Genomic DNA, 21638 nt, shown 5'->3' on the forward strand with positions numbered 1-21638 from the left:
TCAGCAGTGATATTTACTGATGACAGATTGGATGTTTCAGACTAGTGTCAGAGCAGCACTGAGCAGAGCTGAGATCAGTCTTGCGTTCAGTCTGTGTGCAGCAGACACTGATGTTGTCTGACTTGTCTCCAGCCAACCTGCAAACCTGCTGGTTCGTGCGTACACCCCCGGCCTGTGAGGACGTCCACACTCTTCCCCGAAGCTTGTCACTCCGACCACATAAAAACCTCTCCTCGTCCTCGCGGTAACACTGCAGAGGACCTCCGCTGTCACCCTGAAGCGCACGTCAACGGCAGCCATGTTGAACTGAGATGAAACCTGCAGCCTGCGCTTAGAATATACACGTATATAATAAATGTACAGGAATTAACACCTGGCAAGTATCGGCCGACCCGCTCTCCGGTCCAGCACAGATCATGTTTCCAGTGACGGGGCCCTCGTACCAGGTGATCATGTTACAGGTTCTCCTGTCAATGAGCTCCAACTCAGCTTCCTGCAATCTGTTCATCGGCCTGCCTATAGTACGCACACCACAATGGTACTTTACTTATAAGGGCCTTTAGATTGTCACATAGAACTTTATGAATGGTAAATAAGACGTGCATTTAATACTCATAAGCAATTATATATGAGAGGAACATTTAAAAATACAGGACAAAAAGGCAACGGTTCACTTTAAATCCCCCTATTTAACCTTCACAGGCAATATATAAACATTTATAACACATTATACTCTTGTTGTACATGGATGTAAGTGGTTATTAATGTGTTTGTCAACACCTGTAACTCCTCCTGTGGGCGCCGTAAGTAGAGTCAGATTTGGAATGTTAATATAGTAAAGCAATGCTGTAATAATATAGAATATGTCTTCATAGGAGAAGTTATGCCTTTTGACAAATGAACACTGTACATTAATGGACTCATACAATGTCCTTATAGCTTTGTACAGCTACATTAAAGTGTGTTCTAATCCATGTATGTACCGTTTATAAACTGCTTATAAATGCTAAATAGGGGCAGTTAAAGTAAAATGTTAAAGAGGATAAAAACAGTTCAAGTAGCATAATAATCAAATACAATACAAATAGTAAAATAAATAGAGACAGTAACAGTAAAGTTATAAGCTGCCTCAAATCTAATAAAGAAAATAAGAGGGAGAAGTGCAGTAGGGAAAATTAATCTATCAAAGGCTAAGGAAAACAGGATTTATTTTTATAAAAAGTGAGACTATGTAACTTTTGAAAGAAAAAATTGCACATCCTCCCTCTTACAAATGAAAAAATTGGATTCGTAAGCAATAAAATGCACCTTTGTTCAAATTAGAACAGTCAGTGGTTTATATGGTCTGGTATGTCGAGTGCTTATAGTGGTTAAAGTTCGCTAACATTAGCACACTTTAGATTGCTGGGCCGCTGACATTACATTACCGACAATAACAGGTTTTAACAGACGTCATCGCATCCCTCCACTGGCTGCCAGTCCATTTTAGAATTGATGTCAAAATTGAACTAATCACTTTTGAAGCTATTCATGGGCTGGCTCCTCTGTACACTTCTCTACTTACATAGGCTCACTTTAAAATATCGATTAGTTTTGTTGACGTATTTCCAAGTCTTTTACTAATGTGTACTCTTAGAGCTATCAGAGCTGTCATTTTCCCCGAGGAAGACTTGGGTGAAGGGTTTGTGTTCATGCCATAAACGGACTGTTTTTTCATTTTGCCTTTGAGCAAGTGGACCACTCACATGTTGGGTTCCAGGTCCAATCAGGACAATAGAGTTTGTCTGTGTTCAGCAAATGTTGCCATGACCTTTGAGCTTGTTTCTCTTCACACGTTGAATGATTTTTATTAAACCACTGCATGGCTTCTAATTATCTCCAAATGCAAACTCACCTTACTATGAAAGGAGTATATGCAGTTACAGGTGTTGGTAAAAGTAAATAAATAAATAATTGTGGGTTTTTCATTGTAAAATAAACCATCAAGGCGGCAGCTCTTAAATGGTATTGAGTCATTAATAAATTAATTTTGGACCAGGTGCTCTGCAGCTTTCTAGCAAAAGAAGGATCCATTTGATGATGTACATATTATAACTATTTACAACTGATCTGTGAAAGAAATCAATAAATTATTAATGAACCATTAATAAAGTCTCGACATAGGGACTCTCAATGAAGAGTTTTTTACTACTGTATGCCTGTTGTGCTCACTGAATGTTTACTTTGACTTGCCTTCATAATAACGGCAATTTTCAAACCTCCTTGTCCAGGTTTCCCCTACAAAAGATAGCATTAATTTCAAAGGTTGAGTAAAGGTTAATGTGTCTTCTTGTAAAATGGAACCTTCTCCCTCACCATGACGCCTTTCATAATAACCCTGCAGAATCGCTGAGTTTTTATACCAACCTTTGTAAATAGGTGCTCCCCCACCCAGTGATGAAAGAGTAGCTGAAGTTGACGATGAACTCATGGGACACATTGTGAGGAGTACAGACGGGCTGGACATGCTCAGTGAAGTTGAAGGGAGAGCCGAGGAGCACCAGTGTCACATCGTTGTCAGGCGTGACGTCATCGTAGTCCTCGTGCATTTTGACTTCATTGATGGAGCAAATCTGAACGTAATCTCCTGGAGCGGATAACACATGAAGTCCTGCCACCACACGGAAATGGGCTCTGCTAATCCAACTGGACACAAAACAGAAGGACAAAGATTAAATCAAGAATAAATTAGAGTCACCGCTTGTCCACTGTTACCCACCAACCCCCCTTTTCATATCCAGGTCTCCATTTTGCCCTTCCTAATTTGCACACAAGGGTTGGTGGGTATCAATGACATCATTAATCAATGACATTATGGCCAACATTCACAATTTTTCCCCAGCAGGCTTTTGTTAGCCATACCGAGATTACCAAACCACCAGGTCATACATAGGAAATTTATCCGAATCACTGGAGGAAGTATAGAACAGGAACTTGCCAACATTAAAATGTCTAAACTGACTTAAGAAGAACAATCTTTGGTTTGCCTTTAATGAATAAAATCAGTGTTGGTTTCAAAGGTCAATTTGTCATCCAAGATGGTTCCCAAATATTTGTATTCCTGAACTGCAGTCAGAGGCTTCCCCCTGATGATGGTAGGAGCAAGAGAAGTAGACCTCCTGCTAAAGAGGTCACATCTTCCAACAGCTGTTGGAAAGATCAGTCACAGCAACTGACAAATTAATCTGCCACTGAGTCATGACTCTAGTTCTTCATTGTGCAGAAGCCTGACTATTACAAAGTCATCTGCAAACTTAAGAAAAAGTACCGATTTTTATGATTATTCTGACAGTGGTTTGTGTACAAGACAAATATTAAAAGATGAGTGTATTAAGATTAGTACTGTATATATGTGTGTTCCTGTTTGTGAATGAAGTGAGAGGAGTTCAAAAGTAACGGATATTTCAGCTTACATGTACACACACACACACACACACACACACACACACACACACACACACACACACACGGACATAGACTGACATAGAGAGAAAAAATTACAAACTAAACTGTATCACCATGGGAAACACTGCATCAACATTGGGTCATGCATGCTGAATCACAGCAGCATCTCTCAGTCTAGATTCATGGTTTGATTTATGGGCCCCTGGGTGTTTAATCTTCAATTTAAACGGTAAAAGTGCAGACTGTAACAAGGAAGATGTGTTTTGCAGACAATGTTTTATCTATTTATTGTTACATTTAACGCAAGTTTGTTCTCTTTACAACCTATAAAAGCTGCGTGTGTGAAACGTTAATACAGAAAATAAAATGCTGACCTTGGATCTAAAATAACCCAGTCTGGCACCTGCTCGTATCCATCACACGACCAGTCACAGCTTTTGCTTTTTTTAAAGATGATTGCAGGGATGTTCTGCTATTTAACGGGACTTTCTAAAAATCGTTTTCATTTTCTCTTTGCACATGTGCTGGCCCACGGACATGCTGGGCCAGCACATGGACACCCTGATGGTAAATGCAGATGCACCTTTAAATGAGTGATATTACTTAAGTTTTAACTTGTGACCACTGTTCCTTGTAGCTTTGTCTTTGTCTAACATTTGCTGTCAAGGCCCTCAAGCCTGTTTCTCAACACATATTAGACAGATGCACAAGTTTTCTTAAATAATAATAACAATAAATTACTTTATGTAGCATTTATCGAAACCTGAGATTACAAAGCGCTTTATAACATAAAAAAGAATACAAATGCATATTTATATACACATACATATACTGTACATACACACTCAAAAGACAATTTAACCTAAATAAGTCAAGTTACAAACGACTTTCGATAAAAATACGTTTTTAAAAGTGATTTAAAAGAAGATACTGATTTAGTAAATCTGAGTTCATCAGACAGGTCATTTTAGAGCTGCCCTCCCAGCCAAAGCTTTGTCCCCTTTAGTCTTATACCTGAAAAGGGAACTATTATTAGGTTCCAGCCCAGGCACGTCAGACTGTGTGCAGGTTGATATGGGGCTAGTTATTCAGCGATGAAGTCCAGGGTCAGGCCATGAAGTGCTTTCAGTGTAACAAGTAAAAACCTGTAGGTCAGTTCTGTAGCAAACTGACAGCCAGTGTAAAAACATTAAAATGGAGATCTCTTACTTTTTGTTATCAATCTGGCTGCTGCATTTTGCAAAGGTTGGAGTTTGTGGATTGTTTTCTGATTCATGCCCGTTAAGAGACAATTGCAACAATCTGAACATGAGGAAATGGAAGTATGTGTGATGGTTTCAGTGTCTCTAAATCTCAGATTTGAATGGATTTCAGCAATAAAACCAAAGGTGCCCTATTTTACTTTGGAGCTGTAAGTTTTTTCACATTGTTTTGTAAACTCACATGTAAAAGTGTTGGATGCCAGACATCTTTTTATAGTCGGAAAATGCTGGTAACTGTCATTCAACCTAATATGTCTCGTCTTTGCATCTGTTTTTGCATGTTATTAATTCACTTAAGAATCAAAGTTATCATAATGTGTTTGCATTATTTTGTCTACCCCCATGATACAAACATAGATTGATGTGACTGGGTGCAGGTTAGTTGGGTGTGTGTGTAACACTCACAGGTATTTGTAGAAGCAGTGCGTAGCAGTTAGCACCCAGAGGCGGTTGAGGATCGTCCCGCCACAGTGGTGCCTGGACTTGATCTGGATACTGACCTGCCAGGGCCACGCCCCTTCAAGAGCCAGTCTAATCACACTGGGAGAAGAAGAACAGAAAGGTTGAAAAAGTTCAAGAACATCTAATACTTGGGTTAAAGTGACAATATGTAACTTTTGCTGAACTGTAGCTGTTGTGTGACCACAAATGGCAACAAAGGGCCAAAGTAAAAAAAATATAAGCGAACCTCATTCAAAACTGCACTAATTTGTCATAACAAAAAGTAATAGAAGATGGCTGAATATAGCAGAAACCATAATAACTATGGTGCAAGTACACTGGGCACTGCCATATGTTGTAAATCATCATGGGAGCTGTAGTTTTTGCATCATGATAAATTAATTGTTGTTTAATTTCTAGTAAAAACCAGGAACATGTCTCACTTTTTCAGAAATGCAGTTGAATGAAATGCTCAGCGAGAGACTGCATCGAGTCAAAAAGGCTAACCCCGAGGTGACGCCAGGACCTCGGCTCTTTAGAGGAAATGCCGAACATGTTTCCCATCCGGGTACGGCGTGTTTCCTTTTGTGTTAAGACCATTCAAAAGTTCATTGATTACATGCCAGGATGTAGCGTCAACACTAGCAAAAGTCGAGTCATATAGTTGGCAGATGGGATAATGTCAGTTACACAAAGTTAGCTAACATTAGCCACCACAAGCTACCGGTCGTGCCAGACCCAATAAGGCTGTGGAGGAAAAACGCCAGTTGAGCAAAGGTGCGTGTTATTGCTAATGAATTCAACGTTTCATTTGCATTTGAAGATTGGGTTATTTCTCCTTTCAAAAGTTACAGGTTCACTTTAAATATTAGTCAGTTAGCAGTTCCTATACCGATTTAAAGGCAGGGATATCAGAGTCTAAAAATATTTAAGTACAGGTAAAATTCCTGCATTCAAAATGTTACTTTAGCACAAGTTCAAAAGTATTATCAGCAAAATGTACTTAAAATATCAAAAGTAAAAAGTATTAATTATGTAGAGACACTTCTTTCAGTGTTACATTGTTAATGATAAATTGTATCATTGGATTATTATTTAATGTTGTACTTGTGAATATGTAGCCAGTTTTAGGTGCTTTATACATTACTGGTTAATTTAATTCATATTTTATAAGTTCATCATATCTTTTCTATCTGAAAAGCATTTTGGAGCAGCTTTCGAACGAATGTAGTAGAATGAGTGAAAATAATAATAAAGGAGCAGAAATTGAAAATACTCAAGTAAAGTAAATGTACATCATAATTGTACTTAAGTACAGCACTCAAGTATATGTACTTAGTTACCACTGTCGGTTAGAAGGAAAAGTACTTTTCGTAAAAAAAAAAAAACTCGAGGAGAATTATTTAAAAATGGCTATTTTGAAGGCTTCGGTGAGTAACTAACACGTTAACTACCTTTATAGACACTGATAGGGTCAACGTGACATCGTCACACATCTTGACTAGATTCATACGCACTTTTTTCTACCCGCATAATTTACTCGGCAACTCAAGAAGCTCCCGGCCCTGCGCTGGGGTCGGCGCAGTCGAGCACAGAGCCCTCACAAAGAAGCAGAAGCCCCGTAAACTCCACTTAGTTTAAACTCCTCAGGACATTTTGGGCCAAAAAACCAAAAAAAAAACAACCGCACGTACTTCCGACCAATGGCGTCATTGACACGTTTAGCGCGTTTGTCCCGCGTCACGAGTGAAATCAAGTCTGTAATGACATCATGATTAAAAAAAAATAAATACCACGGGGAAAAAAAAAACCCCACAAATCGTTTATTGTAGCTGAGATAACGTCGCAAAAAGAAAAAGAAACAATAATCTACGGGGATTATATTATTTTTATGAGTTTTTCAAATCCTTTTGATTCAGTTCAGTTGTATTGATCCACACATTTACTTTACGCAGTAAGAAAAAGACAGGTGGGTGGGCAGGTCACCACATTGAGAGCTTGCCCATTAGCATATTCATTTGTGTGCTATTAAAGAGCAGAGAGCGGGAGGAGGGCAGCAGTCAGATGCAAAGGCTATCAATGAGAAACAGAGGAAATAGTCCGTATATCGAAATACGCTCTCACAAAAACTTGTTGAGATAGGTGAGCTTCATTGCGGCTCCGCGGCCAAAAATAAACCGCATAAGTTACTTGTCTAATGTGTTTTTTAAAGGCATGCCAAGAGTGGAAGCTTTTGCTGCAGATTATTCGTGATGTGGTTGTCATGTGTGAATTTTTTTTTTTTCATTCCTGTATGATCTGAAACCACGTATCTAGACGTATAGGAAATCGGCTCTCTCCCTTTTCTGCGTCTCAGACGTGCACTGGCTGTCTGGAAGATCTCCCCGACTAACTGCCGGCAACCCGACGGCCAATAAATTCCTGCACTACGAAACTTCCCCGCACCGAGCTCACGGTGAGCCAGTGCGTCCTGGCAGAGACAACCACGTGCACGTTTCCTGTGCACGGTCTCCTCCAGGCTCATCTCGGAGCCCGGCGAGCTCTGGTTTGTGAACCACGCTCCTGAGGGGGTTTAGAGGCTGCGGGCCTAAATGACCTTTACGATTTTGCGAAACGCACTTGCCGACACTCCCTCGCATTCTGCTGAGAGTCATCAATTATGCAGGGAAACCGCTCGCACTGAGGGGGAAGATAGCGGCAACAATATGGCGACAACCGCAGTTTCTCCCCGATCTTTTCCACATCTGCAGTCCTGCAGCGGCTTCCTGGGTTCATTGTAACGCTTACAAAGTGAGTATCCTTCATTTGTAATCGTTTGAGGAAAAGGTGCATGCGATGTTGGGTGAGGGGAGATTTTCTCTCTGTCGGTATCCTTGCGTAAATGTCGCAGAGCTGCACACTGCTCTTTTTTTTGGGGGGGGGGCGGGATGGAAAGAGGTTGTCTGCATTCGCTGAGCATCTATCGGCCGGACTAGAGCAAGCGGGGAAACATATTTATCAGTCATTCGATGTCGATGGCAAGGAATTTATCGGATTAACTGTTTCGTCGAGCATCCGAAGCACTGATCAGACATTTGCGAGAGAAAATGCCTCGTAGGCTGGGCTTCAGGTAGGGCGCCGTCTGACTGCTCCAGCTCGAACAAGAAAAAAAGACAAAAGACGAACCTTTTTTTTTTTCTTTCCTAAATTTGGTCCCGGTATTTGGCTTTTTGTACCCGTCGGATTAGAGGATGATGCACTTGATTCACCACAAGGCTTCGGAAAAGGGGCTGATGCTATGTGAGTAGCCTGATCGTCCTTCCATCATCCATAGCCAAGACATTTACATTCCTCCAGGTGATTTTCTTTTTTTTTTTTTTTTGGTGTGGCAGCACCATCGGTGCTCTCCACTGGTCGCGTTTGCTCTGTTTCATCTCATGCTGCAGACCGTGTGTTGTTTTTATGCCGCTGTCTGGCTTCATACTCTGGGCTATCTTGTGTACAGATAGAGCCCTTATTGATTTGGCAGCCGACATGGCTTCACGGGTGTGGTGCAGATCCTTCAAGGCAACGCGCAAAAACGCACTGATTACCCCCCCCCCCACCCCCCTCCAAAAAGATCAATCGTTTTTACCATTTTTGCTGAATAACAAGGGGGGCATATTTCACTGATTTATTAAGGTACATCGACATTACACTTGTGACTCTGATGAATCCACGGTTGCGTTTACCACAGCGTGACATTTTCAACATACAAACCACCCACTGCAGTAATGTTGCTTCGGCCAATGTGGTTGTAGCGGGCCACTTCTCTGCGCAGTTATAGCCTCCAGCTCCTCTCTTTGACTGAGCGGGACTTTTCTGTTCAATGAAATATATTAGAACATTTTTGTTTCTTCTTAAATGGCACATAATGGCGTCTAGAGGCTCCTGCGTCTTACTTAACAGCTTTAGTAAACAAGTCTCCATTTCTTACTGCGTCTCTGGAAATGAGAAAAATGACCGAGAAGGTGCCAGAAGGTGCTTGTTTTCTCTGCGAAAAACAAGGACTGCGATGCCAAAGCATGGATGTAGGCAATGTGCAGCCCACGAGACTGAGACACAACAAGTCGATTGTTGTCCCCATGACTTTAATAACACTGAGGAGAATTGAAGGATAAACTGCAGGCCTGAATGCGTCGAGAGCAGGGGCTCAACTCGAAGGCCTGCTCGCAGATCAAAACGGGCTTTCCAGACAGATCGGTTATGATTTTTCTCTCCATGAACCCTTCATGTATGCATTCCTGCATATGTAGGGGTGTGTGTGTGTGTGTGTGTGTGTGTGTGTGTGTGAATGCGTGCGTGCGTGTGCGTGCGTGCGCGCGCGCTCCTGCTGTCCTGAAGCGCCAGCAGAGCAGCAGAAGGTTCAGTGACTGCGAGGTTCCGGGGTCCATTTTAAAACAGACGCCTTGGCTGACAGGCTGCGTTTATTCTGTGGATTTTTTTTCTTTTTCTTTTTCATCCCATACCCTGACAGATAGACTGCCTTCTTTTCCTGAGTGATATCAGCTTACACGTCGAGCATTTTTAATTAGATCGTGTTATGCAAGAGGGGAGCAGGGAAGTAACAGGCCTTGGGGTTCAGATATGGCTGATTGTGCTGTTAAGGCTGCATCCACCTTTCTCTCCACAACCGTAGGCTGGATAACAAAAGTTTGTATGTAGTAACAATGGGTGGAATATAATGCAAAGGAAAGGAAGGATCATTATTTTAAGAAAGATGCCCAAAAGTCAGATTATTCCAGTCATTTATCATCTTTCAAATAGTCATTGTGTCAGTTTCAGGTGTGGCTGTGTTTCCATTGAACACTTCTTTCCTGTCAGCTCTCTCCTCTTTCCCTCAGCGCTGCCTCCACATTAGTACATTGACCCTGAAATGTCCTGCAGCTTGAACAGTTGTCATGTAACCATCATACCCTTTTTACATCTAAGTGTGTTGGAAAAGGGCCCTGCTCATTCATGCGGACATTAAGTGCGCTGTGTTTTCTGTCAGCCTTTCCACAGCTATTCAAAAAATCATAGGGAGTAAAATCCTTAAATGGGTCTGTTGTCTTCGCTGTCAGAGGTTTAATGCGTGACCCGGAACATTGAGACCACAATTAATCACACCATTAAACTGTTGGTGCATGAACACAAGACTACGCATAACTGGTCTCTTAGATATGTAAATTACATTGTGTTTTTCAGTGTCTGCACAATCTTAAGAATCATGACAAAACAAAAATTTAACAAATGAGAAGAAACATGAAATTATTAAATAAAACTTCCTAAATATTATAAAATCAGCTATCAAGTATAATAGCTATGATATTGTTTGGAATTACATCCATGGTTTCTAATGTAACTCATCAACCTCTGTAAATGACCAGTATGTAGATTTTTAATATAAGCATATATAAAATATATCTAATATCATGACCCAAGGAAAAACGTATTATCTGATAGTTCTTCCTTTTTCAATTTTAATTATAAAATCAGCAGAACTTATGTTACAGAATACTTTCATGTATGAATACTAGGTGAGATTTCTGATGAGAAAATACAGAAAAACAGAAATATCTGTTCACCTTTAACACCTTAAGATGCAATTGCTGTCACCTCAGTCTAATCTAAAACTTAACTACTCTCTTTATGTATGTGAGCCAGACACTGTGCAAGGTTTTAAGTAACTTGTTAAAGATAATGTAGAAAATATTACTGTACAATTTTGGTTTTGTTCTGGTGCATTAAAGGATCATTTACCTAAAGTCTGTTCATGTTTCTGCCTTTAGCACGCGGTTCCTGTCTGCTTTTACAAATTCATGAACCATCATATGTCAAGATGTAACTGAAAAAGCTTGGATTTTCTTTGCTGTTTTAAAATTATACCTGTGTCCACAAAATATAAGATGCTGCGTACAGATAAAACCTTATTTTTTTAATATCTATATCATTACTGATGAAGAGTGAGCTAAACACTGTCCATCGGCAGCAATTTTTGGAGACAAAGACAACTCAAATATTGTTGCGAGTAAACATTCACAGCACTTGTTCCCCCTGAATGTGGATGGACAGATGTACAAACATTATGCAGAACACTACCATGGTTTGTTACCTGGTACAGTCAGAGGCAGTTAGCATCAACCTTTCTTTATGAAACAGTGCTCATGTTTTTTATGTTTTACATTAACATGGATCAAGGGAAACCAGCCAATTGTAAAATGTACATTTTGTGAATAAATAATGTGGCAAGGATGCAATATTCAGGCAGCTAATTTTTGTAGTACGTTATGCCATCTATAGTCAGTCTATAGTCTTCTGGAAGCAGTGCAATCAAATGTTTAACATGTGGTAAATTGAATATATTGTGTTTTTCTACCTTCAACTCATCTCTCTCATCAGGACTTCATAACTAAATGTGTAAATGTGTGTTTGTCTGTGTAATTGTGTGAAAATGAATGCATCTGGGTGTTTGTGATCTTTTCTTATACATTTTATTCACAATGTTTTAACCTCTTCCTCTTCATGAAGAAATATTTTACGACGAAATCATGAACTCCATGCAAGATGGACTGTTTGTTAACCTTTCTTCTTTGTGTCTGCACCCCCTACAGAGCTGCTATTGTGGATGGTACAAACCTAAAGACCAAGTAGCTGCAGGATGAAAACATGGCTGCACCCCTTCTTGCACCGCCAGGACCTGATAGCTTCAAGAAGTTTACTGTGGAATCTTTGGCGGCCCTTGAGCAGCGCATCAATGAGGAGAAGAACAAGAAACCACCCAAGCAGGACAGCAGCTACCGCGACGACGATGACGAGAACAAGCCCAAGCCAAACAGCGACCTGGAGGCTGGGAAGAGCCTGCCCTACATCTACGGGGACATCCCTGCAGGAATGGTGGCGGTACCACTGGAGGACCTGGACCCATACTACCTGAATACTCAAAAAGTGAGTTAACAAATACCTGAGACACACACACACACACACACACACACACACACACACACGAGGTTATCATGAGGTTATCAATTCAAATTAACCAGAATTCTTTAAACCAAAGGATGTTTCTGACTGTAGCTGGGTATTGAGCTTCAGTACTGACCGAAATGTGTTGGTAGCGTCCAAAGAGTATGGAAAGCTGGTAATGAGAAACTGTTCATAGTTTTTTTTCTGTCAGGCAGCTTGTCTTTAGACACCATTTAATATTTAAGAACTTTGGCTTCTTTTGTTGAATGAAAAAAAAGGGGTTTGTAGAAACACATGTTTATACTTATCAAAGTAATTATAAGTCCTAAAACAAATTCATTATATTTACTCAAGTACTGAAAAATTTGAAACAATACCCAGTCTAGTTTATGAATGGTATTTGTTCCTCTACCTCAGGCTTCCAAAATCTCAAATTATGACTATATATTCTACAAAACACTGCTTATATTACCTGTAATATTGCAATCTGCAAGTCAAAATATGACAGCACTACATTACTGCCACTGTTCAGCTGTTGTGCATGGCTCGTTTTGCCTTTGTATTCTGTTTAAACACTTTTACCTTGATAGCAAAGTCTGTTTGTATTAAAAAAAAAAAAAAAAAGAGAGAGAGAGAGAGAGAGAGAAAACTGGTTGTGTGGTACCTTGATAGTTACCAAGCACATTATTTAGAGCATTTTTAGCCCCGTATAATCGTAATTTAAATCTGATTGCAACAGGAACAAATTTTCATTTTTATTTAATTATTTCAGTTCATTTTCTTGTTCTACCTTTGAAACAGCTGTAACAAGTAATTCTGTTTACTTGTTTAATTCCCCCGCCACAATTGCTAAGCATACGTTTGATGCTTAGCAGTTGAGCCCATAGATACAAATTAATATTTCACATAATGGTCAGTAGATGAGTAGCCCCATGATGTCATGGTGAGTCATACATAATGGCTGGAATATACGCAGACAAAACAGAGACGTTGTGTGGTTTGTGATGGTTTGCGTCCAGGTGGGCTGTGTTTACAGTTATTTTAATTTCGTGATTAAGTTGCAGAATGTAATTATGTTTTCCTCCTTGAAGACCTTTGGGGAGTGTGAGAGTTGAGCACTAAAGCTGTTGAGTGGGACGTTGCCGTATCGCTGATGTGCTCACAGGGCTTTGGGGAAAAGGTCAGATGCGGTAACTGTTGAAAGACTGTTGTTCCACATGACAGACTTTTCTAATTATACAAAAATTAATCTGTGGCAGGAGAGAAAAGCAGCAGCAGCGGCGGCAGGCTGTGAGGACTCCGGTTGTCTTAAAGGAGACACGTGTCTCTCTGGGGTTTCTTTCATGTCTGACACTTAGTGTGAGGACGGCTGGGTGACCTTGAGAGTCTCTGAATATCACCATCATGTGTACCTGTCAACCAAAGGAGACATTATTCATTTCACATGACTCTGTCTTGCCCTTGTTGACGAATCAGTCTCCGGATAAAAATGAAAAAATATATAGAGGCCATTACTTACAGATATAAAGACGGTGAAATGAGAGCTCTGGAAAGTTAAAAGACTCCTTGAAATTTGCAGCCATTTCGGGAAATCTGAGCCATCTATGCACTGTAGTTCTCCTGTATTCTTAAAGAGTGTGAACCTGTTTGTTACTTTAAAAAGACGTAAGAATACTTTATCATAAAATGGCTGTCCTTTACTTAAGCATTAGTCAAGATGCAGAGTGTACTGAGGTCAGTTTAATGCTGATGGGTTTATAACAGGACCTGTTTATAACAGTGAGGCTAAAATCTCCTACCGTGGTAACATTGTTTGTTGGCTATTTTTAACAAAGAATTATGTAACAAAATTGGCATTTTTATTCAAAATGGTCTCCTCCAATCAAATATTCTTTTAAATACTGCTGCACCCTTGACAACAAGGTTGTATCACTCTGCCAGTTCACACAGTGTACCTTTTTAAAATATAGCAAGTCCAACTTGAAAAAAGAAGCTTATATTAATCAGTCATCATCATTAGCCAAAGTGACTTGTTTAGATTGTGTGTGTGTGTGTGTGTGTGTGTGTGTGTGTGTGTGTGTGTGTGTGTGTGTGTGTGTGTGTGTGTGTGTGTGCGCGCATTTAGGTGCACAGGATCTGCGTTCCTCCTTTTCCGTCTGTCTCTGTCTCATACCTCCCTGTCTTTACTCTGTGCACGATGACTGTTATATAACACACCAGTCCAGAGCACAAGGAGGAGACACGATTCAGATTACACGTGGCAAACCTGACCAGTGATATGTGGGACTGTTGATGAATTCACTCACCAACACACAGCTCACTTGTCTTTTATTTCACGCATGTCCATGCGTTACTGTCACAGATGCATGCAAGTCATGTAAGCTTCATTCTGCTTCTTGTGTTTTGTTTCTTGTCTCTGCGCATGCCTTCCCTCAGCAGTTTCTGTCAGCTCTCAGCTTCAGGCAAATCTAATTATGGCCCTCAATCTAGTCTCGTTCTAAGGCCAAAGGGAACCGATGCTGCTTTGGATCTGGCAGCTCATGCAGCCGTGTCGTCAGATCAGGTGGTGACCTTGATGGAAGAACGTTGCTCTGTACGTCTTTGTCACTGAGAGGTGGTAGGTCGGTTCTGGATATGTCTCTTGCAGGGAGGAGGGGGGAAATATGCAGCGAAATAACTGTAAAGGAAAGCTGTTCAGCTTCTTCATTACAAATCTTCAGTTGTGGCACTTTTAGATTGTGTCACAGCTGAGACAGCGCTAGCATGCTGGATGGGTGATGACGCAGCATCCAGCCCTTCCCACCTAGCTGGTGGCCTGAGCAGGGCTGTGCCACACTGAGCCGAGCCACGCTGGGTCAAGCACGGCGTCAGTGTACAAGGCCGGTGGAATAGATCATTTTCAAGGAGAGGGGAAAGAAAGAATGACAGAGGGAGGGAGGGAGGGAGAGATGAAGTGAGGACAGGGATGAAATGGACGACATGTGCAAGGATGCATGAGAACACCTGCTCTCCGTCTCGCTGCAACCAGGTTCACTGAAATGTGTTTTGCTGGGGAAGATCTGAAGGCGCAAAAAGGAGCCATTTTTCACAGAAATACTACAAATCTTTATTGAGAGGGTCTTATATTCTTTTTTTTTTTTTTTTTAAACCAGAGAAATAAAGGCTTTCCCCCACCACACCTGTGTATGTGTATCAGAGGATAACACTTGCTAATCTCTGGATTAAAGATGAATATTTGCAGGGATGTTGTCTCAGTCATAGTTTGTATTGTGTGTTAATCTTAAAGAGCATGTCAGCTTGTCTCAAGATCGTTTGCACATTTAGAGGAAATCATATTTTCTCCATCAAAGAAAACAGGTGTTTCTAGAAGAACATTTTTTTTTGGAACATGGCAGTATCAGGGGAGAGGCGTGACAGGGAATACCTGAGTAGGTTGGCACCTAGCGTGGCAGCTGAGCCCTATACCATTGCTGTATTAACGTGTGTGTGTGTGTGTGTGAATTTGAGGCTCTTGGGCTAAAGGCGCCGTAAAACCCAGTCCATTTGCCATTTACCACAAGGGTTGAAAGAAGGGGGCTCTTTGAATGGCTGCTGAGGCTCTCATGGATGCAGATTCTGCAGCCCTGCCCTGATGGCTGGAGCTTCTGTGTTGAAGCTTCTCTCTCTCTCTCGTCCTCGTCCTCGTCCTCATCTCCTGCCCATCCCCCCTCCCCTCCTCTTCTCCGACTTCTGCCCAGCTCCCTCGCTCTGGCTCCCTCTGTCCTGCTTCTCCTCAGCCTGCTGCTGCTACAGTTGCTGCCTGCCTGCCTGCTTCACTCGCTCTCCATGTCCCCGTTTTCACTGTTTTTCCTCTGCTCTGCTCTTAGCTCAGCTCTGGATTATGAAATTTTCAGTAGCTTTGCAGCAGTTTAGTCATGCGTTTAGTCATGTGTAGGAAAAGACTCCCTACATATATATAGCAGTCGTGTGTGTGTGTGTGTGTGTGTGTGTGTGTGTGTGTGTGTGTGTGTGTGTGTGTGTGTGTGTGTGTGTGTGTGTGTGGATGACAACATTGGTTGCTTATTTTTGAGCCTTGTGCAGGCTGGTTTGTGAGCACATTAGTTTATGTGTATTGGTCATGCATGTGCACACAACGTACTGTATGTGTTTGGTTGTATTTAACAGAAATGTCATGCTACCAGCAACTGGGACATTTCGAAGTGTGTCATTAAAGCTGACCATAGTGCTGACTGGGAATGTTTACAGTATATATGGGAGTATTAACAGTCGGGGGGGTTGCTGCTCTGACCCATAATAGTAAGTGGAGAGTAAGATTATCTAATCATGTTTAACTGCACTGGCTTGATCTGAGTTGTCCGTGGATTTTAGTCAAATTAATATCAGAGGGTCATGTGACAGAACTGTGTCTCGTCCTCCAGGCAGAAAGGCTCTTCGTTTCGGTTCCATATTCCTTCTTGAGATGTTTATGTTTCTTGTTAACAACATCTTACACATGCACCTAATTTCTGTAGGAAGTGCATTGCTTACAGTCACAGTCATGTATGTAACCACCATGAAGTCTCTTACTGTACCTCTTCCCTCCCATTCTTCCTCCTCTTTTCTCCTCCTCCTCCTCTCCCTCCCTCCTGACTTCACTGTCTCCAGCCTGCAGCACTGAGCTGCTGGCTCTATAGGGCTTAATGTAGTGAGGGATGCCTTGTTAAAAGCACAAGGGTCCATATCACTTGTGCAAATGCACAGAGTCTCATTAAAGTTTCATGCAAATCGCCATGTATTATTTATACAATTATGAGGTTATCCACAGAAAGAGGCTTGCCAGCTCCTCTCGGTTTTGCTCGTTTCCTTCTCTTGAAACCCCCAAAGCCACGATGGGCAGGATAGCACTGAGTGACTGGGACAACATACCTACTTCAGAAACATCCTGGCTGCCATTTTCACGCAGTTCAGACATATTTCAGATCATTTTATGTGAAACAAAATGTAAAGCATACTACTTTGAGAAAATTCACATTATCTTTTATAAATAACCTCATAGGAACATAAGTTATGTATACTGATGTGTGTGTATATATATGTAGAGAACATACTTGCAATAGATGAAATAAGACGACATTAGTTTTAGTATCAAATTCACTTTCTTTTGTCTTTTTTTAAAGTACAATCTGTACTGTATGTGTATTTTTATCTGATTATTTATTTATATTATCTCTTTCTCCTTTTCTTCTCTCCACAGACATTTATAGTGCTAAATAAAGGGAAGACAATCTTCCGTTTTAGTGCCACACCTGCCTTGTACTTCATAAGTCCTTTTAATCTGGTTAGGCGAATAGCTATTAAAATTTTGATACATTCATATCCTTTGAAAAAGTGTCTTAACAGCAGAGACAAGAGTTTCCTGTTCATGTGTTTTATTCATGATGATATGTTCTGTCTTTCTGCTCGTACTGCAATTGATGTCTCCAATGACTGTTGCTACAGGAGAGGATACAGATGCTCAGTACGTTACAGTCAGACTCAGAAGACTTCCTTACATGGAAGAGCACACAGGAAGCATGGCAGTAGCCATTTTCTCATTGAACCAAAAGGCCAGCACAAATGATGAGTCATCCTTAGCAGTAAACCAAGCCAGACCTCCTCAATAAGCCCATTATGGTTAACACTGTGGCATCCATCTCAGTACCCAAACTGAACATTTGAAGGTTGTACTTTCTGCTCTTGGTATGGAGAGCTGCCAAACACACAGACTCAAGAAGTGGAAGAAAGTTTTGCAGCTGCAAAACTGATCGAAGAAACATTTCCATAAAGCGGGTCAAATCTGTCTATTGATTAACCACATGGTGAAAATGACACTGAAACTGACACCTGTGGTCTTCAGCCCCAACCGACGCTGACTTGAGTGACATCACTTGGGTTAGTTCATCAGATTTCGTGCAGCTCCCTCTGGAGCCACGAAAGGCTTCATACAGTTTAGAGCTCCCCTTAATGTCAAGTATTGTCTAGATTTCAAAATATCAATGTTGTCTATATGTGTTATTGAAGTGTAACAACACTAATATCATCCCATGTCTAAATGAGTAACAAATTTACTTTTACCACAAACAGTCCCAATTTAAGACGTTAAAGTCACAGTGAATGTCTCCATTCACAGGATAAAACAGAATATGTGGGGGATGAATAGTGAATATAGAGCAATATCGAGTTGTACAAGACTAAAATTAATATATTGGACCTCAACCACATTCTTTGGAAATGTAAGCAAAGTGTTAAAGTATTTTCCGACTGAGATCAAAAAATCATATTTGAATGTATTTTTACACCCTTAAGTACAGGATGAGTTATCAAAATACTTTTAACAGTTTACAATAAGAGAAAAGAGATGTCTTCTTGATATAGAAACACCCCAAAATATGTTTTTTGACATCATTTGGTATAGACCAAGAAATAAAAAACAATTAACACTGGGACACGGTGTTGCAACTTGGATTAGAAAAGTATTTTATATTCCACTGTGTCTTTGAATACTTGAGAACACCTGTTTTTTGGACAAAGAATTTTGTTGCAGTAAAACATTACAAGAATATTTGACTTAGTCTGACAGAATTTGAGTTTAACTTTATCTTAACAATGTGATTTTGAATTCGTAGGTTAATCACATGTCAGTTTCAATGTACTGTATGTTTTGTATGTAGCACAAATATCTTACCATGACTGTAATTCTGCTGGTACGAAAATTATGTTCTTTTATTATTTCAGCTGAAATAGCCTCGTTGTATGGTAATAACTCAGTAATTACTGAAATTGCCCAAAAATCTTCAAAAAACATTAAAGAATTCATGAATTAATAAAAAAACAATTCATGAATTAATAAAAAAAACATCTCTCAAATCAACCTTGTGTCTAAAGAGATAGGGCAAAAAATATTCAACAACAATGTTCACACAAACATCTTCAGAACATTAACTTTACAGATGTAATAATGTGGTGAGAGATTTGTCAAAATCATATTTGCTTTCACCTTCCACTATGATAAATGTACTGATGTTGGCAGCGCACAATGTAGACCACCTCCCCTTTTGTGATTGTTGTCAGATACAGCAATACTGGCAGTAACAAAAACTAAAACTAAACCCTTTGTATTTTCTATTCTGAACAATACAGATTATTTTTCTGTCCCAAACTTTAGCTAATTTCCGCCCATTCTTAACTTCAAGCCAAAGCTATTTACCGACCTCTCTGGCTGCCCTTAAAGCTAATTCTGAGGTTTTCCTTGTTTCTTTTGAGCTTAAACATCTCTGCATGGAAAGCCTTGCAGCTTTAAAATGTACTGAAGTTTTGCTCATTCCATTGTATTTCCACTAAATATATACCATTTAGATATTTCATGGGCGAAATAATGGCCTTTGTGGTACTGGACAGACATAACCACCCTCTTTTAAGCCTATGAGTAGGTTTTATGACATTAGCCATTGACATGTTGCAGGCTGCTAGGGCTGACTGGACCAAAGAAATCACATTACATGCAAAGTATAGAGACTGTAGATGTTTTATTGCTGTGTTGTGTATTTTCAGTGAGGTTTGATAATGTTTGTGATGTTTGTCATTGCCTCTATAATCCGCACTTTCCTTAACCTGCTCCTCACTCTTTTCAGCATGATCATTATGTGTACTATTTTGACCAACTGTATATTCATGACCTTTAGTGATCCTCCTGAGTGGTCAAAACAAGTAGAGTAAGTACACTTTTAATATATTCACATCAATTGTATAAATGCATGCTAACAGATACTTGCTGTTTGTGCCTCCCATTATATTCTAATGTGAAAAATATATACTCAGTGATCTCTGAAAAACCCAGAATCCCCAAAGGCTCCTCTAACCAACTAGATGAAAATATTATGTTTCCTGAAATTTTAAAAAAAGATTTTTAACCCAATTCCTAAGTTGCGACTTCCTATGCAGTTAGCTGGAAATGACATTATGTCATTGACTTTTTTAGTTTTATTTTCTTTAAACACAAGCAAAATATTAACACAATATTTTGAATGAAAATATACTGTAAAATATGGGAAGGATTTTATTACTATAAAACCAACATGGCTCTTTTGTCATGAAATATCTCAACAACTATGATGGATGGTGATGGATTGCCATGAAACACAGATATTTGTGATCCCCAGAGGATGAATCCTGCTGGTCATCCCTTGGCTTTTGTTGCAGTGCCACACTGAGGTTTTCTTGTGAAATTTCTAGACAGCTGTTGGGTGGATTGAAATAAATTTGACATTCATGTTCCCGTCAGAATGAACTGTAATCACTCATAAAACAGGATTTTTACCAAATACCTGCAAAACTAATGACATTCCCATCAGCCTCAGCTATACTTTGTTTTAGTGCTAATTAGCAAATGTTAGCATGCTAAGATGCTAAAATAAAATGGTGAACATGGAAAACTTTATACCTGCTACATATTAGCATAGTCATTAAGAGCATATTAACATGCTGATGTTAACATTTAGCCCAAAATGCTTCTGTGCCTAAGTACAGCTTCACATGGTCGTTAGCATGGCTGTTGACTTGTTGTCTTGTTCAAAGATCACTGTTTATTGATTTTTTATTTTTTTTTATTTTTTTGAAAATTTGGTACTTAGAGCCATGACTCAGATGTAATGGTAGTACAACAGAGGCACAAACTGGGGCTAACTCTAGTGCAAACTCTCCACGTTAAGAGAATTTTGCCAATTCATAGTTTCTGTAAAAACATATTTGCTTAGTCAAAAACAATATATGATACAGTTTTATGACTTTATCTTTCCAAATTTATCCTCTGCTCTGCACTCAACTTTTTAATTTCCTGGATATTTCAACAGCTAACGAGGGTGCAGACATTCAGATATGACTGAGCTTTGATCCAGCCTGGTGAACTGATTCTGTCAACGCTTTTGTCTTTCAGGTACACATTCACGGGAATTTATACATTTGAGTCTCTTGTAAAAATCACCGCACGAGGATTCTGTATAGACGGGTTTACATTCCTAAGAGATCCATGGAACTGGCTGGATTTCATGGTCATTTCGATGGCGTAAGTATTTTTCTTGTGATCGAACTGTCAGTGGATGATGAAATGAAATCGTGCACAAATATTGCCATTGTTTTTATTAAAGAGGGTGGGTAAAGAAAGCGAGCTTTCAATGCTACAAATGATTGTTCATCTTTCTGTCTGTCTTTCTTTTTTCTTCCTTTCTGACTGATAACCCATCTTCTGTGTTTCCTCCATTGATCTGAGACTCCTCTGGTCTTTCTCTTTGGGAATAGAAGGTTTCCATCTGACAGTCTGCGGCCTCTCTGACATCACCTGCATCTCATCCGACTTATTCTCCTCTTGTCATCTAACTCTCCCTCTCATTCACCTTTTCTCTCTCAATCCGCCGGAGTCTGCAACATCCAATTTAGGGCCCAGTGTCTCCCCCCATCGACTATAAGTCACATAGCAGTTTATACCACAGATTTACCTGCCTCAATATGAGCAAA

At 40.0% G+C, this 21638-nt stretch overlaps 2 protein-coding genes across 11 annotated transcripts in view; one reads left to right on the forward strand and one right to left on the reverse strand.

The window, feature by feature from the left end:
• Positions 1 to 36: 36 nt before the first annotated feature.
• Positions 37 to 7922, reverse strand: LOC120803268 (transmembrane protease serine 11D). Its single transcript, XM_040151584.1, is given in 7 exon segments — positions 37 to 225; positions 227 to 274; positions 374 to 512; positions 2431 to 2685; positions 5112 to 5246; positions 7602 to 7709; positions 7771 to 7922. Coding segments are annotated over 7 exon segments (1026 nt in total).
• A 3845-nt stretch (positions 7923 to 11767) lies between these two features.
• The window catches only part of scn8aa (sodium channel, voltage gated, type VIII, alpha subunit a), a 44561-nt gene continuing 34690 nt past the window's right edge, over positions 11768 to 21638 (forward strand). For 9 of the 10 annotated variants that reach the window (XM_040152319.1, XM_040152322.1, XM_040152327.1 and 6 more), the window contains exons 1-4: positions 11768 to 12092; positions 17344 to 17462; positions 19751 to 19840; positions 21061 to 21189. In XM_040152319.1, coding sequence (XP_040008253.1) covers positions 11814 to 12092; positions 17344 to 17462; positions 19751 to 19840; positions 21061 to 21189 — 617 coding nt within the window. In that variant the 5' untranslated portion in view covers positions 11768 to 11813. Of the gene's footprint in view, positions 12093 to 17343; positions 17478 to 19750; positions 19841 to 21060; positions 21190 to 21638 lie in introns of all 10 variants that reach the window. The other variant, XM_040152317.1, reaches the window with a different exon arrangement.

Source organism: Xiphias gladius, chromosome 18 (assembly GCF_016859285.1).
Source record: "Xiphias gladius isolate SHS-SW01 ecotype Sanya breed wild chromosome 18, ASM1685928v1, whole genome shotgun sequence".
NCBI lineage: Eukaryota > Metazoa > Chordata > Actinopteri > Istiophoriformes > Xiphiidae > Xiphias > Xiphias gladius.